This window comes from Silurus aristotelis, assembly GCF_946808225.1.
Source record: "Silurus aristotelis genome assembly, chromosome: 6".
NCBI classification, from domain to species: domain Eukaryota; kingdom Metazoa; phylum Chordata; class Actinopteri; order Siluriformes; family Siluridae; genus Silurus; species Silurus aristotelis.
Genome location: NC_139579.1, coordinates 23,374,485 through 23,392,395, shown reverse-complemented (window position 1 = coordinate 23,392,395; position 17,911 = coordinate 23,374,485). Strand labels below are relative to the sequence as shown.

Genomic DNA, 17,911 nt, shown 5'->3' with positions numbered 1-17,911 from the left:
TGTGTGTTATATGCTCTGTGCATGTGAGGAGAAGAAGAACAGAAGCCAGAACTGAAGAAAGGAGCAGTGTGATTCTCTTAGTCAGAACTCACTGCATCGCCAAGTGCTTTATCAGCTTTTTATTTTCAATTGAACCACATTGATTTTTGTTAATTAGGATTCACACTCTAGCATGTACAATCTCTTTTATTATGCATGCACTTATTATAAGCGAACGTTAACAAATGTGAAAGAAATAAAATGCATCTAATCATGTTCTCTTTTCTCTCTTTCCTTCTCACCCATTCTTGTGTGTTGCCTTTTTTCTTGTTTCTTTCACCTTTACCTTGTGCAGAGATGTTAGGCGTTTAGTGGTCGCTATGTCCAGAGCCAGGCTGGGCCTCTACATCTTTGCTCGGGTCTCTCTTTTCCAGAACTGCTTTGAGCTGACACCTGCTTTCAATCAGCTGACTGCGCAGCCACTGCAGCTGCACATTCGACCACAAGAGTACTACAACTCAGTGAGTACACCCGCCTGCATATGTAGAAGATCAACAGCAAGAATTCTACTGTCTAGGCCAATTGTCCAGTGTTAGACATGAAATAAAAAAAAGAGATATAACTAAATTTTATATTTCAGCATATTTAGTCTTAATTTCCCCACCACATTATTTACAATATTTTATGAGAGGTAAGGCCTAAAAATATAGTCTCATACAAAGTTAAAGGTAAAGTGAATGCCACTGCCTGACCAGAGTGAGCACCTGCACTCAAACCCATTTACTGATGTAATTCAATGTACATTTTACACACTTTTTCCATTTTTTGTGCTCCTGAAACAACAGAAGCTCAGGAGAAAATATATAAATTACCAATACAGGAAATCTATTGAAATGAAAAACCGATTGAAATCTGTTTGCATGTAATAGACATCATGTCTGCCCTGATTTACAGCACACAACAAACTTTCATTCCAGTTAGATTTTTCATATTCACTGTGCTGTGTGGGTGTGGAATTCACACACTTTCTTTAAAGTTTATTTGGCAGTTCAAACAGTCCTATAGACCTGTAATGCAAAAATGCCAGAAACACTAATTATTCATGCATCCTAATATCCCATTTATAAAGATGTACCTGCTGTTTTCCTTAGTGAATGTATAGAAATGTCTTATAAAGAATTATTGAATTATTCATAAATGTACTTTGGTGACCTCCAAAAAATGGGGGGGAAGTCAAATGAATGCATCAGACATCTGTCCCTGTCCTGTATTGTGTACATAGAAAGTATTTCACATACAGCACAAAGAACACTAAGAATAATAGAGAGGAAGCATTTACTTTGTTTTCCATCCTGCTTTTCTTTGCAGACAGAGGTGCGCTCGAACGAGCCTGACCAGGTAGTGAAGAACATGCCCGAAATGGCCAACCTGGTCTACAATATGTACATGCATATGATTCAGAGAACCCAACAGTACAGACAGGTGAGCACTTCACTTTCTCCTTTCCTTTTCCCCTCACACTATATATTATTCATCACAAAACTATTTTTAGCTCAATATTTGTTAGATCAGATGTAAATGTCAGTTTAGTTTAGCATGCTGAAATATTAGCAGTAAGCATGAATCCAGTGTATGAGAGTGAAACTGCTGCTAATGAAGACCTGCTGCGATAAAGTATAGAGTGAGTTTAAGCTCCTGTCACCCTTCGACACTCAAAAACCCACACTTGAGCAAAAAGAGCTGCCGTGAGTGAACGTGGCTGGGTAAAGCTATTTTACAGCAAGACGCTTGCATCAGCGTAGGCAGAGTATAAAGAAATGATATATATATAACATACAAATGATTATAAATTGAATTTTTTGCCAACCTCAGTCAATAGCTTCTTAACAGCAGAATCTTAAACATTAAGATTTTTTTGTGGGGTTTTTTGCCATCAGTTATATACATTTTATCAGAAAATAAAATATATAGACACATGCACAGTTCATGCTACTGCTTATTTTTCCCAGGAACACAGCTGAAACTGAAATCATTTTACAGAATATGGATTTAATGTCAGCAGAGCATGCACGGCTATAGACTGAAATGCTTACAGATTGAAATGTTTTTGTGTTGGTTATTGGCATATGATAAAAATGTAGCATTCATATTATATTTCAGCATGTCTAGATAGAAACCATGAAAAAATTAAAAGAAAAAAAAAAAAAAAGCTTTCTGCATTACAAGTGTCTGGTGTAAAAGCCACTTTGATTAACACGCTAGAAGGACTGGTCTAAATGGGCTTAAAATTTAAATTAAATGTTTATTCTAGCAAGACAAGATTATATGCATAGTGATGTACATCATGTTTGGTAAAATCAGTTTCTTAGCTGAGGCCAAGTGAATTTACACCCCAATATTTCTCTAATAATTCACTTAATGTAATAACTAACTAGCTACATATACTGTATATAATGTTGAGTATAAATTTTATGTCCACCCCTAAAATAGTATGTAAACAATGACTTTTTTGCCAGATTATATATGGTGGGACTTGCTGGAAAAGTGGGTGTTAGTATTTATTTTATTGTAGACAAAAAAAAATCTTTCATTTAGTGAACGTGTGTATGCCAACAGTTTGCACACAATGTAGAATGTAATCCAATATTCTTTGGCACAGAATCTGATATCCGTGTAAAAGCTGCAGAATTACAATAGTGTGCCACATGCACTCCAAATAGACTGTTAATTTACAAATGATCTTAATACCTACACATAGTAATACATGCCAGTGTAATATAAGTAACCATTAGAGTAAAAACGACAACCGAGAACAGAACTGAGCACTAGATTTATTTATGGCAACCCGGAGTATCTTCATTCATATTCATAGAACTTTAAAAAGTGATGCATGTCTTTCACTTTGTGTGTATACAGCAGCAGCAGCAGCAGATTCTCCCACCCCCACGGCAGGTGACGACAGAGGAAGAGTCTGACGTGGATATGAAGGAAGAAGAAGAAGAGCAGAAAGACACTGGGCCTGAAGAAGAGAGCAAAGAAGGTGTGAATAAAGATAAGACTGTGCAGGAGGAGCCCGAGGTGAAGATGGAGGTGAAGTCGGTTGTGGAAGAGCAGCACACAGAGGAACGTGCTAAAATGCCTGAACACCCAGGTAGAGACAGTGACAGTGGGGACAGTGAGGAGGACCAACCCTAAAGTCAATCCATCGACACACCATGCCTCACTCATCCAGGGTCCACTGCAACCTATAGCGGGGTGTGATTAGTTCTTATTTTTCCTTTTTATCTCACTTTGATTTGGTTTCTTGAAAAGAATGGCTTTGTAAGAAAACATTTGTAACAAATGAACATCATTTTGTAATAAAATTTAACAATTTAAATCGAAATGCATTTGGGGGTTTTTGTGCGTGTTGTGTGAAAGGGAAGAAATAGCTTTGTTTTTTTTCTGTTGTTACATTTTACACTTCTATAGATAAAGCCTAGTTCTCCGTTATAAACTTCCTGCTTGGGTGCATATTTCTTTTTTTTTGTTGTGAATAAATGCATGCCTTGTACAACTTCCCTAAAAGTCTTCCTCTTCCATAATTTAGTACATTTTTTCTCTTTACTCCTCCCAACTGCTTCCTAGAAATTAGTGTTAAGCAGAAGGAATTTGTTGGGTCACATACCCAGAGCCTGGTAGCCATTCGAAGCAGACACTGAGACTGAGATTGCACTTTAACCTGCACAAATTACTTTTCCTCCAAACACTCAAGAAATCCTTTTGGAGAAGAACTGTTAGACCAAGCAAGAACTTCAAAGAGGTTGGTATAAATTATTTTTTTCTTAATTTTTGTCTCCTGATAGTGTTTAATTTACATAAATAGTTTGTGTTCTTATCCTGTCATATGAAATGTTACTGATTGTTTAACATGTTCATTCATTTCTGCAGTGCTATAGTGTTTTAATAATTCACTAGTTTTATCATTTATGTTCTGGTGATTTGGGTGGCAGCTTTGTAACATGTGCACATGACCGAAACACATGAGGACCTCAAGACGACGGGTTCTTGCATCACCTTCTGCTGACAAAACGCAATTGTCACAACACGTCAGCTGATACCCACATGGCGTTTATTATTTAGAAAGAGCCACTCACCACAACTTTTGCCATTTTGTGCCATTTTGTTTTTAAATCCACAAGTAATGTGGGGGGAAAAAACAAAACAAAAAAAACAGTGCAAGCTTGGATCCAGAGCAGCAGTATTACAGTTGTGTAAGTTTGGTAGTAGAGCAGGAAGGTTAAGTAGTTTGTGAAGTCTAAGGCTCTCTGTTACATGGGGTGATGACTGGGTTCCTCCACAAGGTTACTAATCGAGTTAAACATGCTCCTGATGAACTGGTGACCACTTTCCCTGCCCCCTTTCCTCGGATCTGCCTGCTTCATCCAGGCCTGCTTCTGGATGGGGTTGTCTTCGATTGGAGGTGTCACTGCAGCTGGGGATGGTTTCACATCAAAGGCTGGGGATCCATGAAATTATGGAGTAACAGGAGTTTTAAGGATGGATTTTGGACTGTACTTAATGTCAACAGTCTGCTACGCTGACACAGGACTACAGTTTGCATTTGATTATCATGGCACACCTCAACAAAGTTTAACTCCAATGAATAAACATTTGGTGCCACCCAGTTAAGGATGAATTAAATACTGAAATGCACATTGGATGGTCTAGTCACTAGTGTAACAGTCTCAAGCATGTCCCATTAAATGCATACCCAGAGCCTGCTGGATAATTTCACACAAATGACTTGGGAATATCCTGGGTGGAGATAGAAAAGGTGGTTTCAACCTTTTGCTACTGCATCCTCACCAGGAAACATGGCAGGAAAATGAATGAATGGAAGGAAAACCAAACCTCACCACCTCAAAGCAATGCTGATGCACATTCTGATTTTGAACACTGCATGCATTTTCTTCTCACATGCAGGTGACCGTAATATTAATAACCCAGTCAAGTTGTGGAGCTGTTATTGTTGTGCTGCTTATAGAAAATACCACTGAACGCTCCAAAAATCTATATTTAATGCATTCTTCTGTTTGAAGGCTATTGTGCAGGGGTGTGTCGTTAAAACAGTACAACATTATTATCCAGGGTATTGAGAGAACAATTAGAACAGCAGCTTTTATAAGCATAATAACACATTTCCTGGTACAAAGTAACATATCTTTTGTAATCTAAGCATTTTTTTAATAGCATAGTTCTGTTGGAAAAGTGGGATTAGTCCCCACAGAGAAGTTCTTACAGTGTCTGTCTATTGTTTTATTTTTAAGCTAATTTTAATTCAGGAACTACATCCTATTTCACTTAAGTGTCCTGGTAATCCAGAATTAATATCTGATTTGATAGAAATTTAGATTTTTTACAGACTCATTCTTCTCTCCTTATCCATTTGAAATCGCATTTCATATGTGCAAAGGTTTAGATGAACTACAATTGGGACTAATTGATAGAAAAGAAACAATACAAATAATTTTCTGCTCTCTTTGTCTAGGATGGCAAGCTCTTGTTTCTGGTCAGTAGTGTGGCTGATCGTGCTTCTTATGATTGGTTGGCCTCTCAGTATATTCCTTGGAGGATTGTATGGACTCTTCGCCCCCCTGACCGCCTGCCTCGGCTTCGACCGGCTAACTGATCTCCTATTGGCAGGAGCCAACCTGGGCAGGACATGTGCTCAGAACATGAGACACGGCACATCTATGTGCTGAGGAATATCTCAAAATTGTTCAAAATCTCAGCAAGTTTATTTTATGCAATGAATAATTATTACAGGAATAATTATGGAATTGTAATTACTGCACTTAATTAAAGCACTAGATTATATGGAGCTACTTTGGTTTAGCAAAATTAATCAAACTTCAGTTAGATTTTTCTTTGTCATGAACTAATGTGAAAATCTGAAATAAAATGAACACAACTAATATAAATAATTTTAAGTCTTTTTTTTTTAATCAACTTGAACTGTTTAGAGTTCAAGTAGTTCAAATAAAACATTTAAATAAAAGAGCTTTTAACAATAACCCTAGAACCCATTTATTTTCTATAAAAGCTTCTGTTAGCTTACAGTTCAAAGTGTATCCCAACATTTCCTTTTGTGTGTGTGTGTGTGTGTGTGTGTGTGTGTGTGTGTGTGTGTGTGTGTGTGTGTGTGTGTGTGTGTGTGTAAGTGTGTCTGTATGTATATATATATATATATATATATAGAGAGAGAGAGAGAGAGAGAGAGAGAGAGAGAGAGAGAGAGAGAGAGAGAGAGAGAGAGAGAGAGAGAGAGAGAGAGAGAGAGAGAGAGAGAGAGAGAGAGAGTGAGTGAGTGAGACTGTATCTCAGGAGTACACCCCTCACATTTCAGCAATGAATTTAGTAGATCTTCTCAAGGAACAATACTATAGTATTGAAAATTGGATATCTTATAGAACAGTCAGTATACAGCTTGTATAGCAGTAAAGATTTACTATCCTTTGAAAATAACTCAACATACAACCTTTATTGTCTAAACAGCTGGCAACAAAAGTGAGTACACCCTACATGAACATGTCAGAATGTATCCAAAGTGTCAATATTTTGTGTGAGCACCATTGTTATCTAGCACTGCTTTAATCCTCCTGTGCATGAAATTTACCAGAGCTGCACAGGTTGATCCCAGATCCACCTTCCGCTTGATGCCCCACAGGTGGTCAATAGGGTTTTAGGTCTGGAGACATACTTGGCTACTCCTTCACCTTCAGTTTCCTCGGCAAGGCAGCTGTCATCTTGGCAGTGTGTTTGGGGTCAATATTAAGTTGGAAACCTGCCCTTCTGCCCAGTTTCTGAAGGGAGGGCATCATGTTCTGCTTTAAAATGTCACACTACATATTGGAATCTATGTTTCCTTCAATGAGCAACACTCATGCAGCCCCAGACCATGAAGCTATACAAGCTGCACATTGACTACTCTAAAATATATCCAAGGGTCATTTCTATAGTATTGTCCCATGAGAAGGTCTACAAAAATAGTTGTGTAGTTTTATATATATATATGAATCATTATTCCACTGTTTATATGCTATTTATCATTCTATTGCAACTACTCATGTCAGAAATATACTTATTTTAATAGCCCAAACTGAAGTGGTATCTAATTTGTAATGTGATTAAAAAAAAGGAAAAGGGGTCTGAAATTGTCATCGTAGGTGCATGTCCACTGTGAGGGACATAATCTAAAAAAAAAAAAATCCAGAAATCACAATATATGTATTTTTAAACTATTTATTTGTATGATACAGCTGCAAATAAGTATTTGAACACCTGAGAAAGTCAATGTTAATATTTGGTACAGCAGCCTTTGTTTGCAATTACAAAAGTCAAACGTTTCCTGTAGTTTTTCACCAGGTTTGCACACACTGCAGGAGGGATTTTGGCCCACTCCTCCACACAGATCTTCTCTAGATCAGTCAGGTTTCTGGCCTGTCGCTGAGAAACACGGAGTTTAAGCTCCCTCCAAAGATTCTCTATTGGGTTTAGGTCTGGAGACTGGCTAGGCCATACCAGAACCTTGATATGCTTCTTACAGAGCCACTCCTTGGTTATCCTGGCTGTGTGCTTCGGGTCATTGTCATGTTGGAAGACCGAGCCTTCATGAGATTGACAGTCATGTTTAGCTTCTTCCATTTTCTAATGATTGCTCCAACAGTGGACCTTTTTCCACCAAGCTGCTTGGCAATTTCCCCGTAGCCCTTTCCAGCCTTGTGGAGGTGTACAATTTTGTCTCTAGTGTCTTTGGACAGCTCTTTGGTCTTGGCCATGTTAGTAGTTGGATTCTTACTGATTGTATGGGGTGTAAGGGGGAGTGGTGGCTCCAGCGGTTAAGGCGCTGGGTTTGCCGATCGGAAGGTCTGGGGTTCAAGCCCCGGTATCGCCAAGCTGCCACTCTTGGGCCCTTGAGCAAGGCCCTTAACCCTCTATGCTCCGGGGGTCCCTTACAAGGGAAATATCAAGGTTCGTGACGTCGGGCCGCCTTCCCGTGGGCTCACCACCTGCAGGAGGGACCGTAAGGGACGGTGCTGTGAGGATTGGGCAGCAGTCGAAGGCGGGGGCCTGCTTAGACTGCTGCCCCCGTGACCCGAATTACGGATAAGCGGGAGAAAATGAATGAATGAATGAATGAATGTATGGGGTGGACAGGTGTCTTTATGCAGCTAATGACCTCAAACTGGTGCATCTAATTTAGGATAATAAATGTAGTGGAGGTGGACATTTTAAAGGCAGACTAACAGGTCTTTGAGGGTTAGAATTCTAGCTGATAGACAGGTGTTCAAATACTTATTTGCAGCTGTATCATACAAATAAATAGTTTAAAAATCATATATTGTGATTTCTGGATTTTTTTTTTTTTAGATTATGTCTCTCACAGTGGACATGCACCTACGATGACAATTTCAGACCCCTCCATGATTTCTAAATGGGTGTTCAAATACTTATTTTCCTCACTGTATGTGTACAAACTGTACTGTAGTTAAAGCAAATCTAACCACACTTTTGAACTAAAGCTATTAAAGTTCATGTATTATGACAGACATATTACTTCCATCTATTTTAAGAACATTTATAGCTTCCTGGCTTCCAAATCCCTATTTTGACTTAACCAGAATATGAATACGAAGCAACAAATATGAGCACCACTTGACATTTGTAGATTAAACCATTCATTTTGATTCATGCATATTTCATGATCATTTCCAAAGTGTTGTTTAACCTCATTTTCTAACTATTGACTGATGTACTCACTGACAATAATTCTTTTAATTGGAACATTAAGCCCTAATCTTTAAGGAAAATATATAGCTGTTTCACAAAACTTCAAATGCCATATTTATGGGACTGTAAAGCAAGAATTTATCAGACTGCGCGTCTTCAAGCACAAATCTGTTTAAAAATAGATTATGCAAAAAAGGCAATAATGGCCTGAATCTACTTAAGAGTCAGGCTTGTATTTGTTTTCTTTCCATTTCCCTGACCGTAAAGTAAAGCTGGATATACTCAGGCATGGCAGAGAGGACACAGTGGGATGGAGGATGCATGTGTGGCATGGGCTGAAATTGGGCCCAGGCTGGAAACATTCTATTTCAGTCTGAGATAGAGAGAGGAAACAGGTCCACCTGTCTTGCTGAGCTGATATGTGGGAGATTTGCAGAGGGGATATGGAATGCCGAGCATCCAATTAACCCCATACCGCTTTTCTAATTTGGCTCTCACACACCAGACAGGGAGTGGACTCTACTGTACTGCTGGCTCAGGAAATCTCAGTCCAGTCCAGACTGTAGACAATTATGTGAAAGTGCATACAGTATATGAGTCAACACAATGACCTCAGCTGAGAATTTTTTTGAGATTTTATGTGTGCATGAGTTTTATACCAAATAATAATGGCATGTACTTATAAATTCTGACCCCAGTTTCCTTTATAGCATTAGGTGTCAAGTATTTACATGTATTATTCTAATTTTTATGGTTGAGTGAATATGGCCTGTGGGCTGTGTGCTTAAGCAATAGCTCCTATTAGTGGTACTACATGCACTGTATATTTATAGAAAATAAATATTCACTGTATTAAAAAAGGTGTGTTATATAAATGAAAGACAAGGATGAGAAACAAAAAAAAACAATCAATAACACACTTTAAACTTTCATTCTTTAGTGGTTATTAGATTATAAGTTCTGTCTTCGTTGAAGGGTTCCCTAGAGGGTCAAACAAAAACACCCTTTAGAGTTCTATAGAGCATTTCTTTGTCATTCTTATGCTATTACAGATCATCAGAAAATGTACTTAAAAATAACTTAAGTTAACTTTCTTTAATATCTCATTAAACTTGTCTTGTTTAAACATAAACAAAACAAAAACGCAGAAAAAGTATGTAAAAAACATGCATAGCCAAGAACTAAGTGTATAGAACACTGTGTACTGTATCTAATTATACAACATACAAAAAACCAACAACAATTAAATCCGTTGAATTTGTTTTGGGTAAGTTTATACAGAAATCAAATTATACACATTATTGTTTCAAGCTGTAAAAAATTCCACTTAACAATTACAATAATGAAGACTCCCTAAATATTGTCATAGTTATGCTAACCTTCAATCTAAACAAACCTATTTAAATCTATAGAATATGTGATAAATAATGATAAATAGTCCAGAATCAATGATTTAGTACAATAGAAAACACAAGCTACAACCAATTCTTTGGCAAGATAATCTCTGAGCACCTTTTGTTGTTTTGGACCACACATGCCGATAGAGTTTACACAGCTTGCTGTAAAGGGGACACAAGTGTCCCCCTATCCATTTTCCCAAAGTGTCACACTTCTTCTGATGGCACACGTGTCAACCAAATAAGGACAACTGGTCAGGAAGCATGGCCCACTTACCGGTATAAAGAGGAGCCACCACTCTCCAGCACACAGCCCCTCTGTCTGAGCTGATCTGGTGAGTGCACATGCACAGTACATACTAACATGCTTAATGAGACTTTTTAATTGCCTGAGCATTTTTTTTTTACTACTTCTGTCAAAACTAACTAACAAACCAACATTATGTTCAAACCCTAAAATAATGTAAAACCAAAGTAGTTAATGAACCTTAATGACAATTATTTGTAACAAAACAACAGAACACATGCAAAAAAAAAAAAAGGCAACTCTTTGTACTGTATTTCCCTGTGTAACTGTATACACAGTCTGTGTAATTGTCAATGTCTGAAAAAGCTTTAATCCATTTAGTTTTAACAAATATTTCAGATTCTTTTAGACTGTCCAACATGTGTGATGATGATGAGACTACAGCTCTGGTGTGTGATAACGGCTCTGGCCTGGTGAAAGGCGGCTTCGCTGGAGATGATGCACCGAGGGCGGTTTTTCCGTCTATTGTTGGTCGCCCACGCCATCAGGTAATGTTTAACATTATGCTTTGGCTGAGTTTAGCTTGTGTAAAATTTATAACATGCAGTTATACTGTGCCGTAAGGACCTGAAAGGGAACAGGCTCCTTGCGTCTAGATTCATTTTGTGGAACTTTTCACTGAACCAATACAGAGCATCAACTAGCAAAGAGAACTTCTGAAATAAAAGAAATCTGCAGTTTTGTTGACATTTAACTCAATTTATAATTTATTTGAACCTTTCAAGCTAATACTAAAACAGCAATAACTTTTCATGGTGAAGTGGTATAGTTTAAAGGTTAAGGTTCTGTGTTAAAAGCCCCAGCACCTCCAAGCTGCCACCCTTAGGCCCCCTGAGCAAAGCCTTTATTATCCCTCCCTGTTCCAGGGTGCTGTATCACATCTGAGCCAAGCTAACATGCTGAGATGCATTTTTTTTTTATTGTACAGTTTGGCTAGCAAATATTATCCAGCTTACAAAAATGCACAAAAAGAAGAAAATATGACTGGAGTTACTGTACTTACTGTAATAAAGTATACAATTTAGCATTTTTTTAAAAGGAAATTTTGAAGATTAGTTTTAACATTATATTGACTATTAATAACTATTACTAAAGAAAATTGCATCCTGTTTTCAGTGTAAAATTATTGCAGATAGTGCCGGAATTGCATTTATTTTAATTATGGCTTTATTTGTCACACAATATAATTACAAATCATTGCGATCCTAACCTAACTTTGGCACATTTAAGGAACCCAGGTCATCCAAAAAGTGGCACCAGTGTGAGTTGACCCAAAGTTCCTTGAGTGCCGAGATTATTAGATATGCAAGAGTCGTTGTTATAAAATCATATTAAATTAAACTTATAAAGTCTTAAGTTTAATAAATTGCTGTCACTGTTGTATTTATAGTAATACCATAGCAGCTACCTTTCTGTGTAGTGCTTATTGTTATACTATCTGGCCGCTCAGGGTTACATGAATAAGCATGATCTGATTCACTTCTACACTTTCCAGGGCGTCATGGTTGGTATGGGACAAAAAGATTCCTATGTGGGTGATGAAGCTCAGAGTAAGAGAGGCATCCTGACACTTAAGTACCCTATTGAGCATGGCATTATCACTAACTGGGATGATATGGAAAAGATCTGGCACCACACATTTTACAACGAGCTGCGTGTGGCACCTGAGGAGCACCCGACCCTGCTAACTGAGGCTCCTCTCAACCCCAAGGCCAATCGAGAGAAGATGACACAGATCATGTTTGAGACCTTTAATGTGCCTGCTATGTATGTGGCTATCCAAGCCGTGCTCTCTCTTTATGCTTCTGGCCGCACAACAGGTAAGACTGAGGACAGAGTCCTATCATAGCCATTGCTGTGCCAAGTGTAAGCATAAGCTTATAAAAGATATGCTTTTAGGTATCGTGCTTGACTCAGGTGATGGTGTGACCCACAATGTGCCCATTTATGAGGGTTACGCTCTTCCTCATGCTATCATGAGACTGGACCTGGCTGGTCGGGACCTCACAGACTACCTCATGAAAATCCTCACTGAGCGTGGCTACTCCTTTGTAACGACAGGTATGCATTATGTCCAGAATACTTGCATCAGGTCATACTTTTTTATGTATCCAGATTCAGCATAAAGAAACCCAACTATGACAATGTGTTTTGCAGCTGAGCGTGAGATTGTGCGAGACATTAAGGAGAAATTATGCTATGTGGCATTGGACTTTGAGAATGAAATGGCTACAGCTGCCTCCTCTTCATCTTTGGAAAAAAGTTATGAGCTGCCTGATGGACAGATGATCACAATCGGAAATGAACGATTCCGCTGCCCTGAGACTCTCTTCCAGCCTTCTTTTATAGGTACATCCTACATCACTCTAGCACTGCAACAATGTAAAAACAATAAATAAACAATATACAAACAATATACAAATATATAATACCATATAGACAACACAATGAATAGGCCACATGAAAGCCATGTCACCAAGTATTTCAAACCTTATGTCATTGGTCTCATTAAACTAATTGCAAGAGTTGATAAAATCTGTTGCATTGCTCTGATAGTTAAACATTCTCATGGACTGTGATATGCTGCTTAGATTTGTTGCACATTATGTAATTAGTTTTTAGTAAACACTGGGTAGTAAATTAATATACGTCAGGGCAAAATAGCTTAGATGAAAGGGAAAATCATAGTATATTGTGTTGAATATGGAATTCACAACCATAACATTTTTTAATTGTGAAATGCTTAGTGTTGTGTTAGAAAATAAACAATAAGCTTTTTGCTGTGTGCCTGAACAAACTGAACATGAGGCACTGATGCATATTTATCTTTATAAGCACTAAACTTATTTTCTGTTATGTAGCTTAATGTTGTTAAATGTAGCACCAGGGAAGTATGACCACTTAACTTGACTAAACTGTTCATTTTGCCACAGGCATGGAGTCTGCTGGAATTCATGAAACCACGTATAACAGCATTATGAAATGTGATATTGACATCCGTAAGGATCTGTATGCCAACAATGTACTCTCTGGTGGCACCACTATGTATCCTGGTATTGCTGACCGCATGCAGAAGGAAATCACATCCCTCGCACCTAGCACAATGAAAATTAAGGTAATTTTCTTCTAATTGTATCTTATCATATTGTATTGTGTTGTATGGATTGTATATATTTGACTTTTATAATTGTTCTAGATCATTGCTCCTCCTGAGCGCAAGTACTCTGTTTGGATTGGAGGCTCCATCCTGGCCTCCCTCTCCACCTTCCAGCAGATGTGGATCAGTAAAGAAGAGTATGATGAGGCTGGACCCTCCATTGTCCACCGAAAGTGCTTTTAAGCATGACCATCTTGGCTGCTACGCACAGTCACTCTCACAATATTTGTAAAATATATTATTTATACTTACAAGTGACATTTTATGTTGAATTTATAGAGACAGGTTCACTAATAAACAATGATATGGGTTTTATAATGTGTTTGAAATGAAATCTGCACTTTATAGGCTTTTCCAAGAAGAAGGATATGAATATATGTATCGTATACATTTCTTCAAGTATTAAAAGAATGAAACAAAAAATGTTTATTCGTAGAATAGTCACTGGAATGTTATAACAAAATATTCAAGACAAAATCTTTATAAACGGCTGTCTTCATTCACAGTTTTCCTGATATCAAATTTACACAGAAATAAGTTTCTATTTCTGTGTATTCAGTGTCATATTTTGTGCATTCAGTGGTGTGTGCATATACTGTACAGTGTTCTGTAATTAATATAACTACAAAACAATCACAGAGCAATACCCTAGAAGGTTTCTGAAATGAACTTGAGATTAACGTTAGACTGATAACATATCACAAGACTTTTCATAAAAAAGATGTGCTAAATGTACATGTACTGTACCTTCTGTCATTGGGGTGCTTATGAGCATTTTTATACCTTGAAAAGAAGTGCTTTGTTTAAAAAAATATTTATAGCACAAAAAGAGTTGGATAAAGAATACCACACATACTGTATAGATGAAGGAAACAAAAAAATGAATGTGTAAATGAATGTGTTCCAACATAAATGTGTTGTAAGACATTGTTCTTAGGGTGCAAAGTGCACGTGCACATTTTGGGCGACAGGCCAAGCAACCGTCCAAACAATCTATATAATGAATTTTTCGATGAGATTATCTGCATCTTAAAATAGTCCAGTGTAAATACATTTGTGTCTGATCGCGCAGGATTTGAGGGTGAAACAAAGGGCGGGGCCGGAGATGACGTTCCTATTTTTATCCACAGCATGGCGATAAAGCGATTAGAGCCTCCGAGCGAGTCGCGTTGAGCCGCTGGCTGTAGCTGCTTAAAAACGCATTAGAAATGGTCGAGGTGAAAACAAAAATAACAGCTTAGAGAATGCAATCCAAGAGGACGGGGAATTCCTCAAGGAAGGCGCTCGTGGCCGTGATAGCAACAAGTATGACTTCGAGAAAAAAAATAGAACGCATCCTGTGTTTAAGCCAATAACAGTTGACTGGCCACCCCCTCTCCATCCTTGCCTCTATTTAGTTTCAGCATCATTGTGCAAAACTCTGTTCTTCTACTCGGTGCTTCAGCAGAGCTCAGCGCGCATCACCATTCCTGCGCTTCATCGTTTATTGCCAATAAGAATTGTTTTGTATTTGTAGAGCTTTCCGCACACCTATGTGCCCCGTGACGCAGGAAGAACTACTTAAGGGAGATTAGTAGCGTTGAGGCATTAAATCCAACCTCCCACCAGTCACACACTGCGCGACCTATCAACTTGATCTGAGGATCGAAAATAGGAGGGCTTATATATTAATCAGCACTTCGGACTGGAAGACAAGTAAAAGTAGGATCGCCCGGTGATCCCCTGGCATAGCAGCTGGCCACGGCGCAGGGAAGGACCGTGATCAATGTTTTCGGCAGATAAAATCGGGCCCACTGGACAATAAAAGGAAATAGTCGTGTTTTATATATATATATATATATATATATATATATATATATATATATATATATATTTTTTTTTTTTTTTTTTTTTTTTTTTTTTTCCCGAGGATTGAGTGAGAAGTGCTGTGCGCTCTTGTCTCCGAATGAACAGAAATGGGGGAATGGACCATACTCGAGAGGCTCCTAGAGGCTGCTGTCCAGCAGCACTCTACTATGATAGGAAGGTAAGGCAAAAAGTCATCTGTATTTGTTGGTAAAAGTGAATATGATTTCAGTTAAATTTAGGTTTATGGAGCTGGTATAATAGGTGTACCTCATTACAGGTAAAGTGTGCAAATCTGTGCGCAAAGAAGGGCGCTACAGCCCATTTCACTTCTTTTCAAAAAAAAAAAAAATGGAATTCGTTCTAAATAACAATTTCATTTAGTTTATAACTGAACTACACGGCATTTTATTGAATAAATAAATATCTATCCTATCCACCTGAGCAAACGAATTTAGGCGCACAGCAGGCAGAGCGCTTCGGTTTCAGCACTGGACAGCTCCCAGCACCCTGTCTGCGTTATCAAAACACTTTTATTTCGTCAACAATGACACTCATTTTAAATAAATACCAAAAGTCAGACGGTTAAACATTTTCTATTTCTTTATTTGCTTGTATGCTCATAGGATCCTACTAACAGTGGTGGTGATCTTCCGGATTCTAATCGTAGCCATAGTTGGAGAGACAGTTTACGACGACGAGCAAACAATGTTTGTATGTAACGCTTTACAGCCGGGCTGTAACCAAGCGTGCTACGACAAGGCCTTTCCAATCTCACACATAAGATACTGGGTGTTTCAAATCATCATGGTCTGCACCCCGAGCCTTTGCTTCATCACCTATTCGGTTCATCAGTCTGCAAAACAGAAAGAGCGCCGCTACTCCACTGTGTTTCTCACCGTGGATAAGGACCAGGATTCACTGAAGCGCGAAGACAGCAAAAAGATCAAGAACACAATCGGGAACGGAGTTCTGCAGAACGCTGAGAACACCACTAAAGAGGCCGAACCCGACTGCTTGGAGGTAAAAGAAATGGCCAACGCGAATATGCGGACTGCCAAGTCCAAAATGAGGCGCCAGGAGGGCATCTCTAGGTTTTACATCATCCAAGTCGTTTTCAGAAACGCCCTGGAAATCGGCTTCCTAGTGGGCCAGTATTTCCTCTACGGATTCAATGTGCCCGCTGTGTACGAGTGCGACCGGTACCCGTGCATCAAGGAGGTTGAGTGCTACGTGTCCAGGCCCACGGAGAAAACGGTCTTCCTCGTGTTTATGTTTGCTGTCAGCGGCTTCTGCGTGATACTCAATCTGGCCGAGCTCAATCATCTGGGCTGGAGGAAAATCAAAGCTGCCGTAAGGGGAGTCCGGGCCCGAAGAAAGTCGGTCTATGAGATCAGAAACAAGGACTTACCCCGTCTGACCGTGCCGAATTTCGGCCGCACTCAGTCTAGTGACTCTGCATACGTGTAGCTCTGTATCTCCAAGTATCCAACAAACACGGACGACTCTGCTCGCCACTGTAACGTGTCATCAGTTAAAGGAAAGTGGGTACATTTTCGTTTCTGTTTTTAGTCTTTTAAGGACGGCGTGGAGGATGGCTGACACGTTTTGCGACTTTTTCTCCGTGCCGTTTGGAGCACAAGGACTCGAGTACACCGCGCATTTACTCTCAGTGTGGGCCGCTTAGTTGTACTTAAAGAGAGTAAATGCGTTTTGCACTAAATAGAGATAAACACCCGGGCCACGCACATCTCTCATTGTGCCGTTAATGGTGTTTTTAAACGATTTTCTCACCGGCTTTTCTCCTCACATCATTCCATTTTAGCTATACAACGCACAGACTCAATCCTCATTCAGCCTATAACATGATGAGATCGAAAAATCTATGGGATGAATTCATTTATTTTTTATTTTTATTAAACAAATCATAGAATATATAATTCACTTTTTTGTTGCCTGTGTTGCACCACTGACCTTAATGTATGTACCCATTCCAGTGCTTTAGTGGATTTTGCTGCAGACGCTTACTTTGTGTTTAAACCCACCAAAAGCGCCCACGGCTTTCATTTGTCAAGTTTTTCATTTCTTTCGTGTAATTAAGTGCCATACTTGTACATAAGATGCATATGTATACATACATATATAGATAGATATTTATATATACACATATATATATATATATATATATATATATATATATATATATATATATATAAAGATATATATATATATATATATATATATATATATATATATATATATATATATATATATATATATATATATATATATATATATATATATATAAATCTCTAATCATAATAATTATTATAGACTTTATGAAAGCGAATTCCATGCTCGGATTGCTAAATGGCGCCCAGGTTTGCTTGAACTCTCTATTCGTTATTAATTAAATGAAAGAAAAAAAGAATATTCGGCATTTTCTCTTTTAAC

The 17,911-nt window shown here is 38.3% G+C and overlaps 3 protein-coding genes and 1 long non-coding RNA gene across 6 annotated transcripts in view; all 4 read left to right on the top strand.

Moving 5' to 3' along the window:
• The window catches only part of aqr (aquarius intron-binding spliceosomal factor), a 35,450-nt gene extending 32,086 nt beyond the window's left edge, over window positions 1-3,364 (top strand). Inside the window, exons 34-36 of one of the 2 annotated variants that reach the window (XM_083544152.1) lie at window positions 335-500; window positions 1,348-1,461; window positions 2,899-3,364. In XM_083544152.1, coding sequence (XP_083400278.1) covers window positions 335-500; window positions 1,348-1,461; window positions 2,899-3,174 — 556 coding nt within the window. In that variant the 3' untranslated portion in view covers window positions 3,175-3,364. Of the gene's footprint in view, window positions 1-334; window positions 501-1,347; window positions 1,462-2,895 lie in introns of both variants that reach the window. The other variant, XM_083544151.1, reaches the window with a different exon arrangement.
• Window positions 3,365-3,614: 250 nt separating this feature from the next.
• Window positions 3,615-6,035, top strand: LOC310728158. Its single transcript, XR_014534202.1, has 2 exons — window positions 3,615-3,781; window positions 5,510-6,035. It is a non-coding gene; the product is annotated as an uncharacterized lncRNA (long non-coding RNA).
• Window positions 6,036-9,980: 3,945 nt separating this feature from the next.
• LOC310727597 (actin, alpha cardiac muscle 1-like) lies at window positions 9,981-13,972 on the top strand. 2 transcript variants are annotated; one of them, XM_083544205.1, is made up of 7 exons: window positions 9,981-10,483; window positions 10,795-10,943; window positions 11,951-12,275; window positions 12,355-12,516; window positions 12,613-12,804; window positions 13,389-13,570; window positions 13,652-13,972. In XM_083544205.1, exons 2-7 carry the CDS (start codon window positions 10,815-10,817, stop codon window positions 13,793-13,795), a joined length of 1,134 nt encoding a protein of 377 aa, XP_083400331.1. In that variant the 5' UTR covers window positions 9,981-10,483; window positions 10,795-10,814; the 3' UTR covers window positions 13,796-13,972. The 2 variants fall into 2 exon arrangements, with proteins under 2 accessions (XP_083400331.1, XP_083400330.1); XM_083544204.1 differs by having other exon boundaries at window positions 10,469-10,483; window positions 10,805-10,943.
• Window positions 13,973-15,505: 1,533 nt separating this feature from the next.
• LOC310727599 (gap junction delta-2 protein) lies at window positions 15,506-17,641 on the top strand. Its single transcript, XM_083544207.1, has 2 exons — window positions 15,506-15,638; window positions 16,084-17,641. Exons 1-2 carry the CDS (start codon window positions 15,568-15,570, stop codon window positions 16,925-16,927), a joined length of 915 nt encoding a protein of 304 aa, XP_083400333.1. The 5' UTR covers window positions 15,506-15,567; the 3' UTR covers window positions 16,928-17,641.
• Window positions 17,642-17,911: the final 270 nt, after the last annotated feature.

Excerpts from the sequence above, each read along its gene's own strand:
- LOC310727597 (XM_083544205.1), top strand. The coding sequence starts at position 10,815 with ATGTGTGATGATGATGAGACTACAGCTCTGGTGTGTGATAACGGCTCT. Across the intron at positions 10,944-11,950 it reads TTGGTCGCCCACGCCATCAG|GGCGTCATGGTTGGTATGGG; the intron begins GTAATGTTTAAC and ends TACACTTTCCAG. Across the intron at positions 12,276-12,354 it reads TGCTTCTGGCCGCACAACAG|GTATCGTGCTTGACTCAGGT; the intron begins GTAAGACTGAGG and ends ATATGCTTTTAG.
- LOC310727599 (XM_083544207.1), top strand. The coding sequence starts at position 15,568 with ATGGGGGAATGGACCATACTCGAGAGGCTCCTAGAGGCTGCTGTCCAG. Across the intron at positions 15,639-16,083 it reads CACTCTACTATGATAGGAAG|GATCCTACTAACAGTGGTGG; the intron begins GTAAGGCAAAAA and ends GTATGCTCATAG.